General features: G+C 41.4%; 1 protein-coding gene across 6 annotated transcripts in view; it reads right to left on the minus strand.

Annotated features, from left to right (window-relative positions):
- Positions 1-21165, minus strand: part of NTRK2 (neurotrophic receptor tyrosine kinase 2) — a 217560-nt gene extending 196395 nt beyond the window's left edge. Inside the window, exons 1-3 of one of the 6 annotated variants that reach the window (XM_057428725.1) lie at positions 20319-21165; positions 3545-3619; positions 3212-3283 (exon numbers count right to left, since the gene is read on the minus strand). In XM_057428725.1, the coding sequence (XP_057284708.1) occupies positions 3212-3283; positions 3545-3619; positions 20319-20527 (356 nt within the window). In that variant the 5' untranslated portion in view covers positions 20528-21165. The remainder of the gene's footprint in view (positions 1-3211; positions 3284-3544; positions 3620-20318) is intronic. The other 5 variants (XM_057428726.1, XM_057428728.1, XM_057428729.1 and 2 more) reach the window with 5 other exon arrangements.
- Between the last annotated feature and the right edge of the window lie 653 nt (positions 21166-21818).

The following is a 21818-nucleotide window of genomic DNA, read 5'->3' on the forward strand; positions in this document are numbered from 1 at the left end:
TAAAGTCAATGAGAATGGCAGAATTAGATGAGCAAGGCTATTAATGACTCTTAGGTAATATTTATTAGAGCATTTATTTTCCTGCTATTTATGTTAGTATTCAGATTTTCTCATCCTACATAACTCTAGACAGATATCTGGGCTACAGAAGTTTGGCCAAGAAAATAAGGGCATAAGGAAATGTGTACTAGTAAGTTCCTTATTATCCAATAATTCTCATATGATTCAAGAAATAAATACTATGTTCATATAATAAAGCTCTTTAACTACAGCAAAGACTTTTCACAGAAGAAAATTGTAATAGTATCATCAACAAAATTAAATCTTATACAGTTATATCAGTCTTCAGAAAATGTGTCTGGAGATTTCTTTTCTTTATAAATATGAACAAATTGCTGCTTCAAAATAAAATGCAAGACTTTTCAAAGACCTATACTCAGAGGTTACCTTGGTAAAGTGAAATGATTTCAGCTCTTAATAGTTTTCACTGTCCCAACCACAAGAGGGGTAGTGCATTCCCAGGGCAGTCAACAGGAGTTTTATTGCTGATAAGAAGCAGTGATTCACTGGGGCTTTCAGAAACATTTTAGTGTGCATCAAGACTTGCCAGAGAAAACAAACAAATGCATTCCTTGCAAGGATAATAGATCGGCCTCTGCAAAGAATGCCTCCATACTTACTGCTTTGTCATGTGCTTATAGAGCAGGCAGTGCCATTTAAGATTTTCCATCTTATCTAGGCTTATCTTGTGTCTGCTAACATTACTAAATCCCCAGTAAGAGAAAACACAGTAAGAAACTGGATAAGAGTTTCATAATGTTTCATAATGCAGGTATTCCATGTACATCAACCAAACAGATGTCAGTCAGCCTAATTTGTTTCTAACAAGGAGCTTCATGAACTACAGACTTAGTAAAGCCTGCTTACCAATTGGTATGTACTTCACATTTGACTGTGTGCTCCAGCTGAAGCTCTTCCTGTGACTAAAGTATTTTAAAGACATCTTGCTCACATGGGTTCTAAAGTGCCTAGGAGGTCATATGGGCATAATACTTTTCCCTTAAGTGGGATCTCTAATGGGGTCTCCTTGTTCTGAGCAATGGTCACCTTTACTGTTTAAGTTTTGTTTAGAAGCAACCATTGGTTAGAAGCAACCAGAGACACTTTATGACTGCATGAAACCCATTTCCCCAAGGAAACAGGCAAAAAAAAAGCCCATCAAGAGGATCCCTATCTAAGTTACCTTTTGCAGTCTACTTGCCCTGTACAACTGAGAACATCCTGCAAACACCTACTTACCTTGAGTTACTAAACTCATTATTTTTCACACTGTAGTCATGGTTGTGGAGAGAACTGATTGCTCTCCTCATAATAATTATTCTTCTTTAAAGGGAAAATGTTCTTTTTCAGTCTTCTCTTTATTGGACAGAACGTATTCAGACTCTGAGCCTCCTTAAATTATTTGCTTTACAGACTTCTTACAGCTCTGTTGCTCTTGTCTGTAATCTTTCAAGATGTGTAGATTCAGTGTCCTAATCTATATACAGTATTCCAATAGATGCCTTCCAAGAAGATAAGGTAATGGGGAAAAGATGTAAAAATCTAACACAAAATTCCTTTTGATCCCAGACTGAATTTGTTTTGTTCTGCCATGATAAGCTGAGATTCTGTCCCAGCACAGTGACTAAATCTTTCTCTGCAAATGTGCCTCTCAGGCAGTAGGCTCTTATTGCACATTTTCCACAGCCAGTGCATATGCACTTGGCTTTATGGAATTTTATCTTTTATCATAACTCTTACCATAACTTTCATCTTTAACCATAATTCAGTGAGCAAGTGTTACACAGGTAAACACAAATTTATTTTAGAAGATACTGCCCTTATATCATCAACTCATTATAGTAAAAGATATTTACTTTATTAATGACTGTATAAAGTAATATGTAAGTCTCTTAGGCTGCCAAGATGTGTTTTACTGTCCTCCAGTGACAGTTCCACATTAAGGACAACAATTACGGTTTAGGCAGATACAGTCGCTCACATCCACTCCCTACATGAATTAATTTCCCTTCTTTGGAAAATAGAGGTGCAGAAAGTGATTCCATTTAATTAGCAAAGCAATCAGCCCTTTGCTCTCTTCAACAGTTCCTCCCTATTACAAGGAAGTTATTTTACAAGCCCAAGGCTTCACCTTATGTTTCTCAGTCTCATTAGGACTTTAACAAAAGCAAGGGGTTAAGTGCTAAGTATATCTAACAAAGATGGATGGACTGAAACACACACTTGAATACTTGGCTAGAAGAGGGTACCTGTGAGGAACTGAGTCCTTCCCATGATCTCAATGTTTTGTACAACTAGATCTACAGTTTTCCATGTAAATAGCAAAGCGAGCTACTCCATGTCTATTCCACCAAGGTCATGTACTTACTCTAAACCGAAACAAAGTCTTTCAATTAGCTGATCATTTTTCTCTGTACTTTTATAAAGAACTTTGCTCTTTTATAAATAGCTTTGATCAGTTCAGCTTTTGCTAACTCTAAAGTACACACTTAAAAGGCTTCACAAGCATCAACTCTGCTTCCTGAAGTTCACAAAGCACGCATTGCATTTTGGTATGAAAGTAACCTCATTCTTATATTCTTCTTTGGGTGTACTAGTTCAGATCTTGCATGAGCTTCCAAAGTGAATTTTTTGATCATTTCAGGACCAAAGTTCAGGACTGTCACATCACAGTCTCTGGGCATGCACACTGATCAAATTATATTATTCTCTACGCATGCTCCTGCTGCAGTGTGTAGCTACTAGAACATGTTCAGCCCATTAGTTAGTCAAACTCATGTCGCCCAGTGTGATGCAAACCCTCAGCACCAACTCACCCAGCTGAGAGAGGCACCCTCTCTGCTACTACTTACAACTAAATACACAGCCAAAGTCCATTGTTAGAGACAGGATAATGAACTGAACAGTCTTTTTACCATCCCACATTATGTTCTTATGATCTGCAAGCTCCTTACCACGTATTTCCTATGTTCTGCCAGTTCCTCACCACACTTCTCTTACTTAGGGTCAATTAATGACAGAAGACCGTTATAACTCTGCCTTGTTGGAACATTTTTTATGAAGGAAATGGTAAAAGATAGAAATAAATTAACAATTAATTAATATGACTTGGGCAGTTTTGACCTAGAAGGCAGACACTGTTCCTACTTACATGTATTGTAGGTTGATGTTTTTCGCAAACGCCTGACGGGACACAAATCTTAAGCCTGAATCCACCACAGTCCTGTGAAAATACATAAAACTGTTATGTATGCTATATATTAAATGCAATGAGTATTTAATTTAAAATGTAATGGAAAGCATATTGATAATAATGGTTGAAATAAGAGTGTGGATCATATCTCAACAAGGCTGAACTGCAAGATCTACAACTGTCCTCTATTACATACAAAGTTAGGCCTGCTCTCTGATGAGGTTACTATACGCTTCTATAAAAGAAATAATGAAAAAACAACTTTATTAAGTATGTATCCCATATACTCACAGATTTTTAAGTCCAACATAAAATCCAACTTCGTTGTCATTGATACTTTCTAATTTTTCCTGGTTTGCGATGAAACTGTTGAAAAAGCAAGATAGAAAAATTAGGAAAGTGAATCCTTCCATGGCTTTTGACTGTTCAAAGATCAAGCACTGATGTCTGAAAGTCAGCAGTGATTGCTGACCTACACAATTAACATTAAGATCTTGTTAGGGCACCTTCAGAGTGAAAGTGCTCATAAAATATGTCCCCATCATTTAAATGGCACTTTCTAGGACAGGGCTGGAGGAGAAACAGTTGAGTTTTACACAGGGGAAACGAAACCTTGTTCATCACCCTGAAGGCACAGTAAATAAAGCTGCATTACAGTGCTACCAAATTCCAGGGCATACTTCCCTACCTCACAGATGTCATCACAGCAAAAAGGCCAACTTTAATGGTGGCAGTGGAGTTACTCCCACTTATGCTGAGGGGGGGATCAGACTGCCCTAGCATTTTCTCTCATGCTGTTAACATCATCGCTTGTTAAACTGATTTATTCCCTGCCACAAAGTTAGCTTCAGTTCTATTTATTTACAAGGTATTGCTGTAGGAAAACTGAGAAAAGGGATGCTGTACATCATGATGTGACATGCAAAAGCAGAAATTAAGAGAAAACCCATAGTATACCAAAGCACTGAATACACTCACATAACATGAATATCTGCCTGAACCCCAAAAGGGTGTGGGCATGCAAGCTGGTCCTTTGTAATATCATCATGTGAGATCTATGAATAACCAGTGACATCCCACAGACTGGAAATTAAAATGTTTTACAGATAATGCATGGATGATATATAATCTGAAAAAAAGTCTCACAGTGCAAACCATTCAGTCTAGGAAGAAGAAATTGGTGGAAACTGCAATTCAGCTGACATTATGGGCAGAAAAGTAAGCCACATGTAAGAGATACCTTGCTAAAGAGTCCATGCATTTCAAAAGACTACCCAGTCCCAGAAAAACTTACAGATTGGCCTGTATTTTCATGCGTATCCAGGACAAACCAAAGACGTAGGTTTTCCTAAAAAGACTTTTTTTGCTATAATAAAACTTGTCTTAATTTTAAGATTTAGTTTTTATTTAAAGGGAATTCTGGTGAACTGGAAAGAATGTATATTGCTTTTCCAAAGGCAACCCATGTATCTCAGCTGCTGTGTTGGAGAAACCCATTGTGTGCCCAAATCCCAGCAGAAGCTTGAGAATCACAAAAGCTGGGTTGGGCTGACCTCCAATGCTGCAAAGCTGACTTGGGCTACACTCCTGCCAAGTACCAGGAAAAGCAAAAATTTTGCCCTAATGGATTCAATGTTCCTTGGGAAAAAGAAGGGCAGTAAAAAGGCAACACACGACACTAGACAACACACATTACTACAGGATCATACGACACTTACTGATCTGCAGGACATTTTAGGATAAGACCAACACAGTGTACCCATTAAAAGATAACAGAGTCCTCCTTATTTTGTTTCCTTCCTTGAATTTTTTAAGATAATCTGATTTATTCTCTTTGGTTTATTAATCTGTTTTTTTTGTTTGTTGGTTGGTAAATTTACATATTTTGCCAAATTAAAAAAAAAAATGAAGTAGTTTATAAAAAGCTATAAATTCTTCAATCTGAGAGTCTTGCAAGTGAATGATCATACTTCCTCTGAACCTGGCCTGAAGAAGAACTCATGGTTTAATTACCACCTTCTCTGTCACTTGGACTTCATCATGCTAAAATAAAGCTATGTAAGAGGAGCAAAGATACCTTCTTCATTCTGCCCTCAGTGTCCAACCAGCAAGAACCCTGTCAAGACTATAGAGAGACAGGGAAAAAACAGAAGAGCAGGAAGTGAATAAAATGGACAGAGAAACAGGGAGAAGAGACTCAGAAGAGCAAAATAGAAGAAACTAAGTGACTGGTTTTGCCAGCTGAAGATTAAGCCATCAAAAAAACCTCACTCTAACAAATACTGCTGGAAAGCAGATCCATCACTTTAACACATTTATCACCCATCCAAATCTGACATTGCAATTTTAATCATAAAAACATTTAACTAGAACCTCTCACTATGAGAAGCTCCAGAACTTGATGTAACTTACAGTGCCACACAGAAATATATTAGCATATTACATCCTGTGGTAAGCCTCAGCCAGTGTAAAACAGCTCAGCTCTGCTGAAGTCAATGAAGCTACCATAATTTACATCAGAAGATTTGAGTATGAGCACACAATCTATACAAAAAGATCAGTGTTGGTCCATTAGGGAACAAACCAAAAGGATGATATTTGGGAAGAAGAGGCAAGAATTTCCAATCTTTTTTTCCCTTTTCCTTTTCTTATTACATCCTTTAAAAGAAGGTGAGGGGGACACGGTGGTGTCATAATTTACTCTGAGCTGGTACTAGTTTCTTTATGGTTTCTTCAGTTCCTAACTGAAAGAGCCAAAAGAAATCACTGGTTTTCCATAACCACACTAAGAGTTGAGACCCAGAAGAAATTCTAGCTAAGTGCAACCAACTCAAAACAATAACTGGTCTGCAATGCATTTGTAGAAATACTCGTAGGACAGAATATGACAGAAAAGCAAATTTCACGCAGCTGAAAATCTTTGAAGAAAGAGTAAGCAAATACAATTTATCACAAGCAGGTTACGTCCTCTTACACTTCCTCACTTGCTTAACAAGTCTGTTTTAAGTTAAGCTTCTGCAGCTATTTCATAGCAGCAAGAAAGAAAAGAGTACAGTGATGTAGCTGTGCGCTGTAAGGGGAAGTTGCTGTTCTGTTTTATTGAGGGAGGTTTGAAATAAAACTTCTTCATAGCTGAAGACTATTTTTACCTTCTTCACAACTACTCTACCTTGATGCTACTTATCATCAAACATTAATACTCTAAAAGCTCTGACTTGCAGTGGGCGACACTGAGAAATGTAATTTGCCTGCCTGCCCTTAAGAATATCCACCCTAGTCTTTAACTGAACATTTTTATTGCAGCACAGAGGAATAACATCCTGACTCACTGCTGGCTGAAGTCACGTGAAGAACTTGGAAGCTCCCACTGAACATTACAGCAAAGCGCAGCACCGCCAAAACCTGTCAGTATAGTACCCAGTTGGATCACACATATCAGGCCACAAATACCTCTGCCTCTAAACCGAGCCATCAGTTGCCTGCAGTACTACCATTCTGCATCTCCTTTGTGAGTCATCAGTAAACAGTATTTGTTTTCAGACCTTTAATTTCATCTCCCCTTTGTAAACCACTGATTACTTCTAATAAAGGCATTCAGAATCACAGACCAACTGACAGCACATTGCAACCTACTATAACACATTCATTTCAGCACACTTCATCAGCTATTGAATAATGTCACACATTTATATATTACCACTTCTGCAACATTCTCAAAAGGATATTTTAAAATCAGAAAACAGCTAACTCCTCCAAATAAGTTCTCCTTTAAGAGGATGGTCTTCACTCCTGATCATTACACCTGTGAAAGACTACAGATACAGTCTGTATAACATCAGTGAAGCAGCCCCTGAACCACAAGGGCATGAGAAGGCAAGTTCTGCTCTTTAAAGAGGTTTAGGTAACTTTGTGCCTCAGTAGCTTGAATAAAGGTTTCACTCTAACTTTCAAATCTTTTACTTAACCTGAAAAAAAAACTGTTCAGCAGAAGTATGCCTTCCTTATTATTTTGATTTACTCTATCTTCTCTGGATTAATATATATTAAGGTACACTACTCCATTTGGAGCTATTGGGACAGGCTGGAAAACTGGCACACACTAGTCTTAACAACATAGATGCAAGCAAATAACACTGTAATTCAGCTCCAGAAGGATTTCTGTTGCCAGAAAGCTCCCTTTATGGGAAACATATTTTCTTAACACTCTAAAAAAATAAATCAATTATATGTCCAGCTCTGGTTCACACAGCTGGGAAAAAAAGTTTTTAAAATTAAGAAACATTCCCTGGTGAAACATTTCTGAACTTTGGGAAAACTTTATACTCCAAGTTATTTTTTCACTAAATCTTTAGGGAAAAAGGCAGCACACTCCAGACATTGAACTGTCAGTAGATGAACTACCATTTAACGACAGGTCACGTATGTCCCTAGTCTCCCTTCTGTGAGAGCTATATGGTACCATTGACAGTTAAACACTGCAAAGTTCTCTAGTACTGTATTTTCTTATAAAATCAAATGTCAGACCAAGTCTGCTAAAACTTTAGGGCACTTTCAACACACTTGGGGTGATTCATGCAAAACTTGAAAGCTTCACAAAATACTTGATGAAACTTAACAGATTCAACTGGTTTCATTTGCACCCTCTCTGAAATTAAATTTAAAATACTACTCAAGGGGTGTGAACTCCCATAGTCTGAAAATGAAGCATAGAGCTACACAATGCTGCATATCAGGAATGAGAGGCTTCAGACAGATGACCAATGACATAATCTCTAATCTCTAATCAACCAAGAAACCTTTCTACATTAGATCAAGCTCCCTCTAGGAAGGAAACCAACAGCAAGCAGTGAGCATGATACAGACATCTAGTAATGACATGTTCTCTACAGATATACGGCTTACTCCAACTACTTCGTTCTGTTTTGCTGTCTCCATCTGGTACCATCAGTGCCAGTTTTCATACAGCCAATCTCAAGAAACTGAACTTCTACTCCTAAAAGAGCATGTCATAACTCAAGAAAGAGGCAGTGTGTCGAGTTAGTCCATCGTGGACTTACCTATCATTCAGCAATTTTACAGACAGGTACTTGACTCTGTAGATGTCTGGTGTCTCCTGACAAATTCTGAGCAAGTGCTGTGGTGGTATTGGTTTTTTTAAACTGTGAATCATTCTGTATTTCACAAAGAGTGAAAAACTGATTGCCACTACCACAGGCTCCTTAAGTCATCCTTCAGGGTATTTTCTTCCTCCTGTTTAGAGCATTTAAGCATGAGTCACGGAAGACTACAGGACGTAGCTCTCCATGTGCAGTATAGCAGCTCTGCAGCTGACATAATTAACTCTGGGATCTTTCTTTACAGCCACAGGCACACCCAGTTTTTTGAGCAAATCCTTTACTACACATTCAGATAATGCGCTATTCAGGGCGATCTGGAAGTCATCTAATGGTCAAGGTCACAAATCACAGTTACCTTCAAGAATTCCCTATTCTTGATGTGTGGCTGCATCAACTGCCAAGAGACTGTGGGGCTCAGACATTCTGCTCCGTGTCAACATGCTATGATTATCCAATTAGTAGTACACAACTGCTATTGTGAATTGCTTCTCCAAAGCCATCACTCTGAAAAATTAGTGCCAACCCACCAGCTTGAAGCAGGAGAAAGCAGGAATTCAGTGGAGATCCCAATCCTGTTTTGGTATTGCAGGAGCAGATCCACACTCTTGATTATGACTGCAACTCCCTGGGAAATGGAAAGCCCACAATATGCCAGCCAACCTTAGTTCCCTCTTTACAGTATGCAAACATGAAGGCAAAAGTAAAAATAAATAAATATGTCTGCAATGCAGAGTTTAAGGGAAGAGTTACTATATTTAGAGGCAGGGAAAACAAAACATAGTGCACCCCTGGCCTTACTTACTTTTCTGGTTTGGCCTCAACGTGTTTGGCCTCAAGGTGTTTGTCCTGTTCTCTTCAAATAACAGACTACCAAATCAAGCAAACTCTCAAGACATATCATGCAGCTTTCCAGATTTAAGATCCATGCCCTTGATGAGCTCCACCTTCAGAATTATTTTTCAAAAATCCATTTAAAGCTTATTTAAGTATTTTCTCCTTTTGGAAACCTGTCCTCCCCCTTAAGCTTCATGAAATTCATGCATTTGATATTTCACCAAGACATCAATTTTTGACATCTTTCCAGAGGACAACTGACAGCTACAGTCTAGTGTTTCCTTAGCAGTGATATTTTGGAAATGTTGATACTCCTCGATATAGTCAGAAAGAAGTATCAAGTAGCCAGACAATAACCTATTTATTCAAAAAGGTATGTCTTAATTACTGACCTTATACTTATCTACAACACACATTTTATTCACTATGTATGAAATTGTCCCTGCAGACTGTTAGGAAGAGGCTTAAACTCCTGTACAGTCCTTTCATAATATATACATTAAAAATCGCATAAAATAACATACAAAAGGAGAGTAGTAAAGGTGGCTTATTATCAGTTCTTGACAGAGATGTGACTAACCTTTTTTATTATTTGGCTTGCAAGAAAGAAAGAGCACCTCGAATGAATAGATACAAATATATCTGACATCTCTTTCTCCTACAGAACCACTTAGTGTGGTGATTCTTCAAAGACCAGTAACACAACCACTCTCTTTTTCACGAGTTGCATCCATCACCTTTGTAGCTGTCACTGGCCTTGATGTAAATGAGAATGACAAAACATCAGTAAGACTGCTCCTAACCATTCTTTATGTGAATCTTTTGGGGTCACTCAGTGAATCAAAATATTAAAGCATCTTGGTTGATGTCAAAACCTTTGAATTCTCTTTACAGTTACCCATACTCAGGCAGTGACTGGGTGGAAGGATATCTTAAGTGAGTTACACATCCTTCAGAGTTAGATAAGCACTTGTTGACATTATGCTTCCTAACATTTTAAGTCTTTTTCCTATCTCCAGGTTTTGGCATGTTCAGTATTACATGATTCTTTGATTCAGTGTAAGAAATTCCCTCTGAAATTCTCTCTAGGTTGGCCTTCACCTGACATATATTCTTTCCACTGCTTGACATTAATTCCTGGCTTTATTCAGTTTAATATTACTGGCTTTTGGAACATCAAATACTCTGTTCAATCTGCTCTGATACTCACTGGAACATCGAGACATATATCCGTACCTGATACACTATCCACTGTCCTGTTCACTGCATGCAGTACACGCCATGCCAAATACAGATCAGAAGGTAATACTTCCATATGACAGAGTGAAACTGCAAAACTTAACGACGTCTGTTCAAGAAAATCCATCTATAGCCTGTCAATGTATTAAATTATCTGCATAATTTTACTCCTGACACCTCAAAGAATAATTATTTTTCCATAAACCAGCAAAAGTTTTCCTTCTTATGTTTTTATTTAAGTCTTGAGAGTCTCCATATGGTCATAATCTCTACCTTTTTCTCTGCAATTATTACACAGAGAACCCAATTGGTAGATATTTTTCCAGTCTTCAAATGATACCATCTGCTGCCATGGTTCACAACTGATTTCCTATTCTCTTTCCTAAGACTTGTGAAATATCTCGTGTAGCCTTGACCACATATCTGTGTGTTCTCCAAGATGTATTTTGCTTTTAATGGAAGACATACATGAATACAACTTCACATTGTTACTGAAGCATTCCAAAAAGCCTATGGGTTGTATTTTTGACTTTCCATGGTACGGCCACTCTTGATATTTATCTCAATTTTCTAAGCCCACAACAGGCTGACACTTTCTGTATGTCAACACCAACCTATTTATATTTAACCCATGCATTTTTTCAGACAGCATTTCAACAACATCAAATTGTTTTTTGTTGAAGCCTTTCAAAGGCACTTCACTCTTCCATGTTTATTTGCTATTCACAGCTCCCAATTTCACTTTCTTTTATCACATTTATTTCCATTCTGGTTTCTACCCTGTATAGTCCATTTCTCATTTTAATTGGCTGATCTTTTGAATTTATAGCTTCTTCTATTAGCATTTCCAAAAAAATCACTTTCTCTTCACTTGAGGAATCCTGTTCTTCACTTAATATAAGTAGTTTCTCACTTGCACTGCATATATTAGCATAATGATGTGTTTATTACACTTCCTGCACATTTGTTAGTATCCAGAGTATCTCTAATACTAGTGCTGACTGCCACATTGCTGCCACTGTTTCCATAACTTTCCATGTTCTTTTTCTTAGCCAGTTTGATATTAGGGAAACTCTCTCTTGCAGTGGTACATGCAGACTAGCATCCTATATCTATCTTTCAGGTTTCTCTTTGTATCACTGTTTGCTCTGCTGCCTGACATACACGTATTTCCTCTGAGTGAGATCACCTTTATTTAAAAACCCACTTGTGGTTGTCTTTATTGTTATACCTAAGGAAAATACACTCTTTTATACGCATTAGTTTTCCAATTTAATATAATTTCAAGCCTTAGATCATCTTCTCTACCATTTCCCCTTCAAACTAAACTCTCATTCTGCATGTACCTATTCATAAGGTGACATCTTTTACTACAGTAGTCTTCAAACTTTTTCAGTATTTCTGCAAAGCTGCCTGCTCCTTACCCACCAATACTTCCACACTGTTCTCCGTTTACCTGTACAGCTATTGTTTCTGTCACTGCTTATGAGTAGAGTAGTATTTTTCTCATCCACCAGCCTGTTTCTCCCTGTGTTTTCATGAACACACCACAGCACTGCACACACCTTCTTCCTGCACTCCTCCAGCCTACACACCTTTGCAGCATTCTCCCCACTCCAGAGTGTGCACAGTGAATGAAGAATCCACTTGCAATTATACAAGATCAAGCAAACATTTCAGTGATACCTCCAACTGTCAGGAGTAAACCTTACGCTTCAGATAATCCCTGTGAAAAGCAAAACTGCTTCAAAGCAAACTGTCCATTAAAAGTTGTGAGAATATGCAGAAGCACTCTACAGCTGTGCATACAACCAGACCAAGAAAACAGAAGGAAAACTACCCTGTCTCCATGCAGACTAGAACGTCACTGGAGGGCTGGGAGAAACGTTCGGGGCAGGAAGGATCACAGAGTCTTTCCTCCACACACATCCACCTCCAGGATAAGTGGTATCTATTTCTGCAGCTCTGCCACCTAGGTCCCCCAGATGGAACAGGCTCTAGGCAACAAGACAGTCACTGCACACAAACATGGTCGGGGATCTTCAGTGACGTCTATGGCGGAAGGAATATCCAGCATCAGAAGTATTTTTCTATTTACCTTGATGTAATGTGGATTTGTGCCAATTCAAAATGTCTGTAAATTGATTTGAATCTAACCTGAAAAGTTTAAACTTTTGTGTATGTATGCAATACATAGTCTTCAAAAGATACTTATATTGCTACCACTCTACACATTAAATACTTCAGCATATGCTTAGTCCCATGAATTTAACATAACTGCCCTTAGCAGAAGAGTACAGTGCATGTGTTTATCAGATGAGGATCACGGTATGCATAATGTGCCCAAACCCTGTTTCTAAATATTAGGAAAAGGGGGGGGGGGCAGCGAGAGGGAGATTAATATGTAAGGGGGGGCAGCGAGAGGGAGATTAATATGTAATGGACAATTCACACACCAGGGGGACAGGGGGCGTGCGGAATTTTATCTTCATGAACTTGACCCATATTCACCAAACAGATTCACCTGCTTAAAGAAAAAAAGAGAAGAAGTGTCTGTGTGAGGTAGAAGACCACAGATTTGGAAAAAAAAAAATGCTGACAAAGTGCTCCAACACCATCCAGGGGTACCAGGTTCAATTCCTTCCTCTCCCTAAGGGAATGTGATCTCATGTCTCAGAAGATACCATACTATAAAGCAACCTGAGAGAGGGTAGTCTCAACTTTACCTGTTCATGCTGTTCTAATTTTTGCTGTAATTGAACACTCAGTGGAGCAGAAGCAGGACCCAGCTGTCTTGCTACACAAATAAGTGCCACAGTTGCTTAGCTAAATAGACTGTTCTGCTCTCTGACCCAAAAGCACATTTAAATACTCCATGCCAAGTAAGGCAACTTAGATGGGAAGACTCAAGGCAAAGCACACACCTGTATGCCATACAGGACAGTAGCTGAGATTTGACGTTCAAGACCTTTGTTTAGACCCATGGTCTACTTGAAGTGGAGCAGTTCACCACATGCACTGCTGAAATGGTTCATCTGAGACCACAAAAACATCTTACTCCACAGCTCGACCCTGCTCATTAAAACTAAGGCCTTGTTTTTTCCACTCCCAGTGGACAAAGTCCCCAGGGTTTCCTTACACTCAGTGGAGAGAGAAGGGGACGTCTCCGCAGGTAATTTGCAGTAGGAACCCAATTTAGCCTCCTGAATCACTTCCTGGAAGAAGTGAGTTCTCCATCGCTGGCAGGAGAGTACCCAGCTGAGTTAAGTACCTTCATTACACAGTTCATGAGAACTTGCCAGATTTTAAATGCTGAGGCCTGGGACAGTCCCAGACATGATTTATCAAGTCCAGCGCTTGACACCCACAGCAGATGCTGTGAAAAGTCCCCCAGTGCATGCCCGGTAAGCCTGACATGCCCAGTATGTGCACATGATTTATACACATATGCTCGCTGTGCTGTCTGGCATTCAGAAAATCAGGCAGTTGTTGCAGAAGAATGGGAAAAGTCACGTCCTATACACTTTTCATATGGAATACCACATCTGACTGTACAATGTGGGATATGCATGCTTCACAAGATATCTGCTGAATACAGCCTTAATTATTTTTACACATATGGTTAGGATTAAAAAAAAAGGTAAGAATAATTTCATCTAAATCTGAAACTGGAAGACTTTTGGCCCAACTGTCAAACCAAGAGGAAAAATAGGTGACTTGCCTAGCCCAAAGTACAGCTCATTGTCAGATTCTTCCAATAGGACCTCAGACACATTGTCATTTCATTGCTTTTCTGTTTCAGCAATGGGCTAACTTTAATTGAAGTTTTACCCTTCTTTTACTTACACACCAGACAACTATATACAGTGAGACATAAATCCTCAATGGACCAGCACAAACTTCTGTAATGGTTGCAGCTTCTACATTTTTGTACACAGAGGTGTAGGTTCATTTCAATACAGAACTATTTAAAGCCTTGTAAAAGAGCCCCCTAAAATACTTGATCTCAACTTCCTCTTGCCTCAACATATTCAGTCTTCACACAGTAGGAAAACACTTGAGAGTCAAGGCAAGATGCAAGTCAAAAACACATCAAATAATAGAGCAACAGGCTTATTCTCTCCCAAATTTTAAACAAGATAATGCTTGAATCAACTTCTTTTCATCCTTCACAAACATCCTCTAAATTACTCTACCCTGGCAAAACACTAATTGCAGCCAGTTATGTCACTGCCTTTAACAAGGCCAGAATCGCACCCTCGGCTTCCCCCTGAAATAAAAGGCACATAAGTACCTTGTTGGATCAGGACCAGCTGCTTCAGCAAAAGGCTGGTTCAAGTCATACCATTCAGAGATTACAATCTCTTTAAGTGCCTCTGAAAGTGCCATGAGGCTTTAGACTGCTTTGTTCCACTTTCTGTTACTTCTGCAAAAAGAAAAAAAAATCTCACTTCTTCAAGCCTTGTCTAGGAACCAAAGAACATTGACCCGAAATCTGATCTTCAAGAGTATATCCTACCGATGACGACACAAGCCAGAAACATCAATAGCTGAATTGGTACTAATATATTTATGTTTCAGCTATAATGTCTGTTGATGATACAATTCAGTGCAGGTCATTTTTTTCCAGAAAAAAAAAAAAAAGGAGATTCACAACAGAATTTCCTTGACGTGGCTCCTTTCCCATAAGTCCACTATGATTGTTCAATGTTAAGGTTAATAGTACCTATGTAAAAAGCAGCATCTCCCTATGCATATTTCAGGAGAGGGAGTAGTTAGGTTTGCTTTTTGCACTTTCTGAAAATATAGGTGACAATCGAACAGGAATTAAGGTGCACCCTTATTATATTTTATTTTAACAGCAGCTATGTTCCTACATACATCTGGATGAAGAGATCTTAACAAACACAAAGTGTCCTGTAAAAGAGCACATTCCCATTCCAGGCAGTGCAGGCTTTCAAACATCTATGAATTTATTTCTCCATTTGGAATATATGTAAATTAATGGATTTATACAACGAGTGCTTCATTTTTTAAAGGATGGTTTTCAAAGAGAGGTTTTTTCATATGTAACAAGCTTAATATACATTTAACATAAATAAAACATTGAGACAGTTTTAGACTTCTCTGCTCCATTTTTCGGCTTTTATTATTCTTCATTACCTGCTACAATCATCAAGCTTGGGCAAGGGTATTTGGATGTCCACCTTCATTAACATACTGTTAGACATTCATGCAGTGACAGATAACAAACATGGAAGAAAAGGAACTGCAATTCAGTGAGGGAGGTCCTTCTTGCATTAAAATGAAATTCAGAATAAGGGCCTTGTTTAGCTATGTACAAGTTTTTGCTTTACAGTTATATGGGATCTAAAATCTCGCTAAGCTACTTTCTCCCTTACGCTGTCAGCATAAAAATAATGAAGAAAAAATAGAACCTGAGAAATCTGGAAAATGCCAGCCTAAAGATATCTCAGGCTGCCCTGCTGGGCCCTCTGTTTTCTCATTAGTATGGAAAGAAGTGGAAGTTTCTTGAAAACAACGTCTTCAAGACCAAATTCTTAAATTCATACAAATAGTTTTCATTTTAGCATATAAATCCTAAACCTCTCTCAAAACTCTTGAGGACAGAGACATAGTCATAGAGGGAGAGGCAGAGTTTTGGTAGCCCAGCCATGAGCACCTTCTGAAGGATGCTGCTCTCCTTCAGCATAAACTGTTTTGCCTGAGCCTGATGGAGTCAGCCCCAGCGGAGACTCCAAGGAGCCCCTTCAGTCCTCATCAACTGGAAGGTCAATGACTGAAACAAGCTAGGTTTCTGGGAGCAAAAAAAAAATAGAAAAAATAATGCCACTATACACAAAACCCAATGCTTTGTGATACTTGGAATATTTTTAGACCCTAGAAATTAAAAACTGACTCTTGTAAAGAGTATTTTCAGCTCACCTTAACCAATTAACCAGATCTTTAAAGGAAGATAAAAAAGATGAATTCCTAAAAGCAGCTATTATATCACCACTGTCCAAAACCCCTTTTATATTTGTAGCCTGATGCCTCGTGTTTTATTACACAATTCCAAGTCACCAGAAATAACTTTTCAATCCAGCCAAACCATGCGATGCTGCACAGCCAAAAGCTGTTTTGAGGAAGACGGGGCTGGGGGCTGGAGGAGCCTTGTAGAAGGTTTTATACTACATTAAATCTACAATAGCCTAGAAATCTAAAATGAAAAAGACCCAAAATAACAACAGCTCTGAGCTCCATATGAATTTAAACATGCCTTTTTCTTTTTTTTTTAGCACAAGCTCACATGACTTGTTAAATAATTTACTCTATAAATTACTTATCCTGTCTTACTTATTAGCAATTCTAGAGTGCTTTATATAGCTCCAATAGAAATTTATTTTGTGGTTTTGAAATGTACGCAATACAAAATCACCTCTCCTTTAATAGGCAAGAGCTTGAAAGTCACCCAATATTTTGTGGGCAATTGGTTCTTCCTGAAATACACCAATTAATTTCAAACCCCATTCACCTGAATAACCATAAGTCAACATATTAACGACTTGATATCAGAACTGTGAAACTAGGCCTGGAATACACTTGCACTGCAGAAAGACACTCTGAAATTAAAGTCTTTGAAGAGTGATATACTAACGATACATTTTACTTAATAAGAAAGTATTAACCCATCCTTTTACAAGGAGTCCTGATGACTTTAAACATTATTCATTTACTATCCGATTAGTATTTTTGCTCACCCAGGACTACTTGTTTGATATTGTGCCTACAAGACTTGAATTTAGCAATACTTACATACTCCTTTTGCTCTCACCACTCTTGGCCCTTGGCTCTTAATGCAAGTGCAACATGAGCTCAAATGACTGGTACCATGATTTTAATGCAGGATCTCACTCTGGAGTTCAATTTATCTCTAATAATATCAAAACTACCAAACAATTACTACCATTAAGCTCTGTTATGATAAGGGATTTTAGCACTGGCACATGCTTTCCAGATAAGGAAAGCCAATTGTACGAACCTAAAATCTTGTTAGAACAGAATTTTCAAAATCTGTCTTTTATTCATCTTAATAGAAAACTACACAAGAACAACCAGTTAGGGAAAAGGTAAGGAAGATGACTAAGAACAGCACCAGGTATAAATACTCTTATGCCCTCCCACACCAAGTTTCATCAGCTGGCCATCACAGGGCTGATGCAGAAGTGCTCAGGGTGTCTTTCCACTGCTGTTGTTAGATTTGGGTGCTGGATCCGTCCAGGAATCAAGAAATAGCTGGACTGGGAGATGAGTGTTCATTCAGCTCTAGCTGCAATTTACCTACAGGTCAAAACAGAGCCGAAGCACCAGAATGTCTGGTGAAGGATACCCGATGTGTGGGACCACAGCTCTGTTACTCCTACCAGCACCACCCCAGCTTTCTCTCCCACCTCTCAGAGGAAAGGGGAAACCCTCGCTGCCTGCTTACATCCTGAAAGCTTGTGCCATCCATCTGGCCCACAGCCAAGCCTCTGCACCACCATGGGTTTCACATGCCTTCCCTAACCATGCAGTTATCCTAACACTCCAGTACATGTGGCCCCAGTGAGGATCTAGAGTCAGCCCGCATGCCCTGCGTGCCTGTCAGTATTTTGCCTGGGACTGCAGGATCCACTCCTGACAGGAGCAGCTTGTGAGCAGCAAATGAAGGATTGCTTTCAACAGAACTCAGGAAATACATAGGAATAAATTACTAGAAATTAAGTGTCTTTTCCTCTTCTCTTACTTATACCAAGAATGATTTTACCAGAGACCAGTGGAACTGTGCTCCTCTATCTACAAAGCACATAATGAAAAATCAGGCCTAAAGCTTCCCAAGTAAAATACAATGCCCTGGTCTCTTAAACTTGTTTCTTAGCTAGTATATTTCCACAGTCTGTATCTACCATATTATAAGTGCTTCCCTACATATTTACTGTTTACTGAGCTCCCACAGTGAAATAACAGCTAGTGCCGTCCGATTTTTAATTTATGCCTATAAACTAATTAAAGAGTCTCCGTGTTTTATGTTGAAAGTACGCATGAAAAAAACATCCTAAATATGTGCAACAGCATCTCCTGAGAAATCCATGACTCAAAATTATTTTTAGATCACCAAACACAACAACGTGCAATGTCACAGAATGATACAGTAAAAATTCAAAAGAAATGCCAAGACATGCTCAAAAAACACAAGAAAATGAACACCAAAAGCACCAGAGCAAAATTACTAGACATTCTTTAAGTTGATCATGGCTGGAATACATATTTGCATGCATGTTTCCTCCCCTGGCCTTTTAAACAGAGTTAAATTCTAGAGGGGGATTGCTCTTTTACCTCCAAATCGAACATATCAGAAAATAGCACCAACAAAGCCTATGAAGATAAGCAGAGATGCATAGCTTAAAGCAATTTTTTTCTTTTCCTAGTGTAGCAATCCACCAAATATTAAACACACATCTAAACCAGTAACTGCCGTAACAGCAAGTCTGTTTCTTTACCACAGGTCCTAACAGTCTACCAAAGGTAAACCATGTAGGAGTAGTAGAAATTCATGTCTCCAAACACACATGGGGGGATGCAGAAAATTGACTTCAGCAAACTGCAGAAAGGTAGCCCAAAGGGTACAGTTTAATCTAAAATAATTATTTCACAGTATATTATTTCTAAAGGAAATTGAAAGGGAGAAGAAGGATGGAGAATGCAAACAGTATATGTAGATCTGGGGGGAAGTATTCTGACATCTTTTTCATTAAGTGTCATGGAAAACAATCCAGAAACCACAGGGACTGGAAAATAGAGATAGACAGAACAGCTTGAGAAGGTTTTCTTCCCCAGATCTATCATACGCAGGTCCAGTATTCAAAATTTTTTGCTCATCAAGAGCCTTTGCAGCTTTTCTCTGGCAGCATCTGTGGATGTCACAGAGCAGAGAGCTGTGAAATGATGCAGGATTTAAGAAGTAAAGCTACAGAACTCTTACCGAATATCATATGCAAGCAAATGAGACTGGAAGCAACACATGGGTAAGGCAGAAATTGAAGAAAAAAAAAACAAACCCAAACAACTTTCTGCAGCTTCCTCACTATCAATAAGGGTTTCCTAATCCTTTAGCACTTTAGCTGGAGACAGCACAATGCTCATTCCTCTGCAGGCTTAGCATTTCTCCTTCCAGCCACCTTACTGAGAAGGGCAAAGCAGGCTCGCATGCCTATGGGGAAGATAGTTTGCTGTCCCTTCCACCAGAATCTGCCGCATCATCTCCTTTTTTATCCTTTCTTTTTGGTTGATTGACCGTGGGGATTTTTTTAACAGAAAAAGCGTACAGGAGAGATCGGGAGGGAGGGCGGGAGGGAGTCACCCGCCAAAACTCTCGGTTCCCAGGAATAGGCATAGGGAGATAAAGTAAAGGAATTAATAAAATAGACACCCTCCCCCCCCAGCCCCCCCACCCCCCCTTTCCAGATGAGCCGCGGCCGCAGAGTGAGGTCTGTGCGATGCGCTCCCTTCGGCCAGTGCTGGACCCCAGCTCGCCGTCCCGCTCCCCGGCTGCCCCGCGGGACCTCCGCACCGATCTTCCGCCGCGCCGCCAGTCCCGTTCCTCGGGAACCGCATCGCGGGCAATTAGGATTCATCACCTTCAGCGGGCTGGCAGCGGAATCTCTGTGAAGTCTCGTTCAAATTAAATCACACCCAGCCGTCAGGCTGCCTGCCACCCCCCCTGCCCGAGGAGCAAGTGCCTTTCGGCACGGTTGAGTTCCCTGCCGCTCCCCCCCGCAGCGTCCCCCGGACGCCCCATCCCGCCAACCCCCGTTCTCAGGCCGGACCGTACTCACATCTCGGTGACATTGTCGCCGTCGGCGCTCCCCTGCGGCACGGGGAAGGAGGCGATGCCCGGCACCGGTTCCGCGCACCAGATACGCCAGGAGCTGCAGCGGCAGGACGCGGGGCAGCCCAGAGCGCCCCGCCAGCAGCCCAGCACCAGGCAGCACAAGCCCCACAGCCGCGCCAGGCCGGGTCCCGGCCTCCGCCGCCAGGACATCATGCTGACCCCGCTCACTCCAGCGCTGCCCCGACGGCCTCCTCCTGCTCCCGCTGCAGCCGCCGCCGCTGTTGCCGGAGCGCACGCCCAGAGGGTGCACAGCCTACCGCGCCTCGGGCGGGCACCCCGCGACTGGGACTCACATGGGCGCGCCGCAGCCGCTGCCGCAGCTACAGCTGCCCCGCGGCGCTGCCTGCCCCGAGGACTCCGGGAGGCGGCGGGAGCCAGGGCCGGACGCTGCGGCGGGGCTGGGGCGGGGAGGGTAGAAGGAGTCGCCGGCGAGGCGCGGCACCTGCCCCCGACCCCGCGGGCGGGCGGGCGGACAGCGGCACCGCCTTGGTCCTCTTGGCGGCTCCCGATGATGCTGCAAAACCCACGGAGCGGCGGGGGCAGGTGGCGGAGGCTGCGCTGCTACCTGCGGGGGCTCGGGCAACCGCTGCCCGCCGTAGGGAGGGAAGGAGAGAAAGAGGGAGGCACAGCCCTCGGCAGCGTCGGCGGGGCTCGGAGAGCCGTGCTCGCCTCTTTACGCACTGTCGCCTCCTCCTTCCAGCTGATAATAAAGCAGCCCCGGCTCCTGCTCCAGCCCAAGCTAGGGAGCTGCCGGCAAAGTGACGTGGGGCTGACGCAAAGAGGGGCAGAAACTCCACAAAATGAGCCTGAAATCCGAAAAAAAAAATAAAAAAAAAAGAGAGAGGAAAAAAAAGACAAAAGCAACACGGGCGGAGGGAGGGGGAGCGGAGGGAGGGTGACGGAGAGCAGATACCAATAGGCACTCTGCGCCTGAGCCTTCAGACGCGCTTACACACACTCACGCTCACGCGCGCGCGCGCCCTGCCGCCGATGCGGGGTGGGCGCCCCGCCGGGTCGCCTCGCCGAGGGACACCGGCCGTCCCCATCAGGGCGATACCTCCCCATCGCGGGATAAACGAGGGCGCTGCTAGAGCCCCAGGAGGCGGTGGACCCTGAACCGCTCCCCTCGAAACGCCTTGCCCTTCCGGCAAGGATCCGCGGCCGGGGACATGTCGCCTTTTCCTTTGCCACCCCCGGGGCGCGGGCTTTCCGCAGCAAGGCCGGTGCGCGGAGCCTGCAGCAGAGTCGGGCGACGGGCGCTCCGCAGGCGCCACCGCGCGTCCCGCCGCCGCCGTGCACCGCGGTCCCTGTGACCCTATGGACCAGTGCCCTATTCCGAGGCTGGGAGAAGGAGCAAGAAGTTACCGTTTCCCTGCACCGAGGCTGAGGCTAGCGTGACTGACAGATGTGTATCACATATTCCCAGGTGCAAATAGCAGCAGAT

The sequence above is a fragment of the Pezoporus wallicus genome, unplaced genomic scaffold (genome assembly GCF_028554395.1).
Source record: "Pezoporus wallicus isolate ANWC-B61680 ecotype Strahan unplaced genomic scaffold, APGP_CSIRO_Pwel_v1 contig_708, whole genome shotgun sequence".
Classification (NCBI taxonomy): Eukaryota; Metazoa; Chordata; class Aves; order Psittaciformes; family Psittacidae; genus Pezoporus; species Pezoporus wallicus.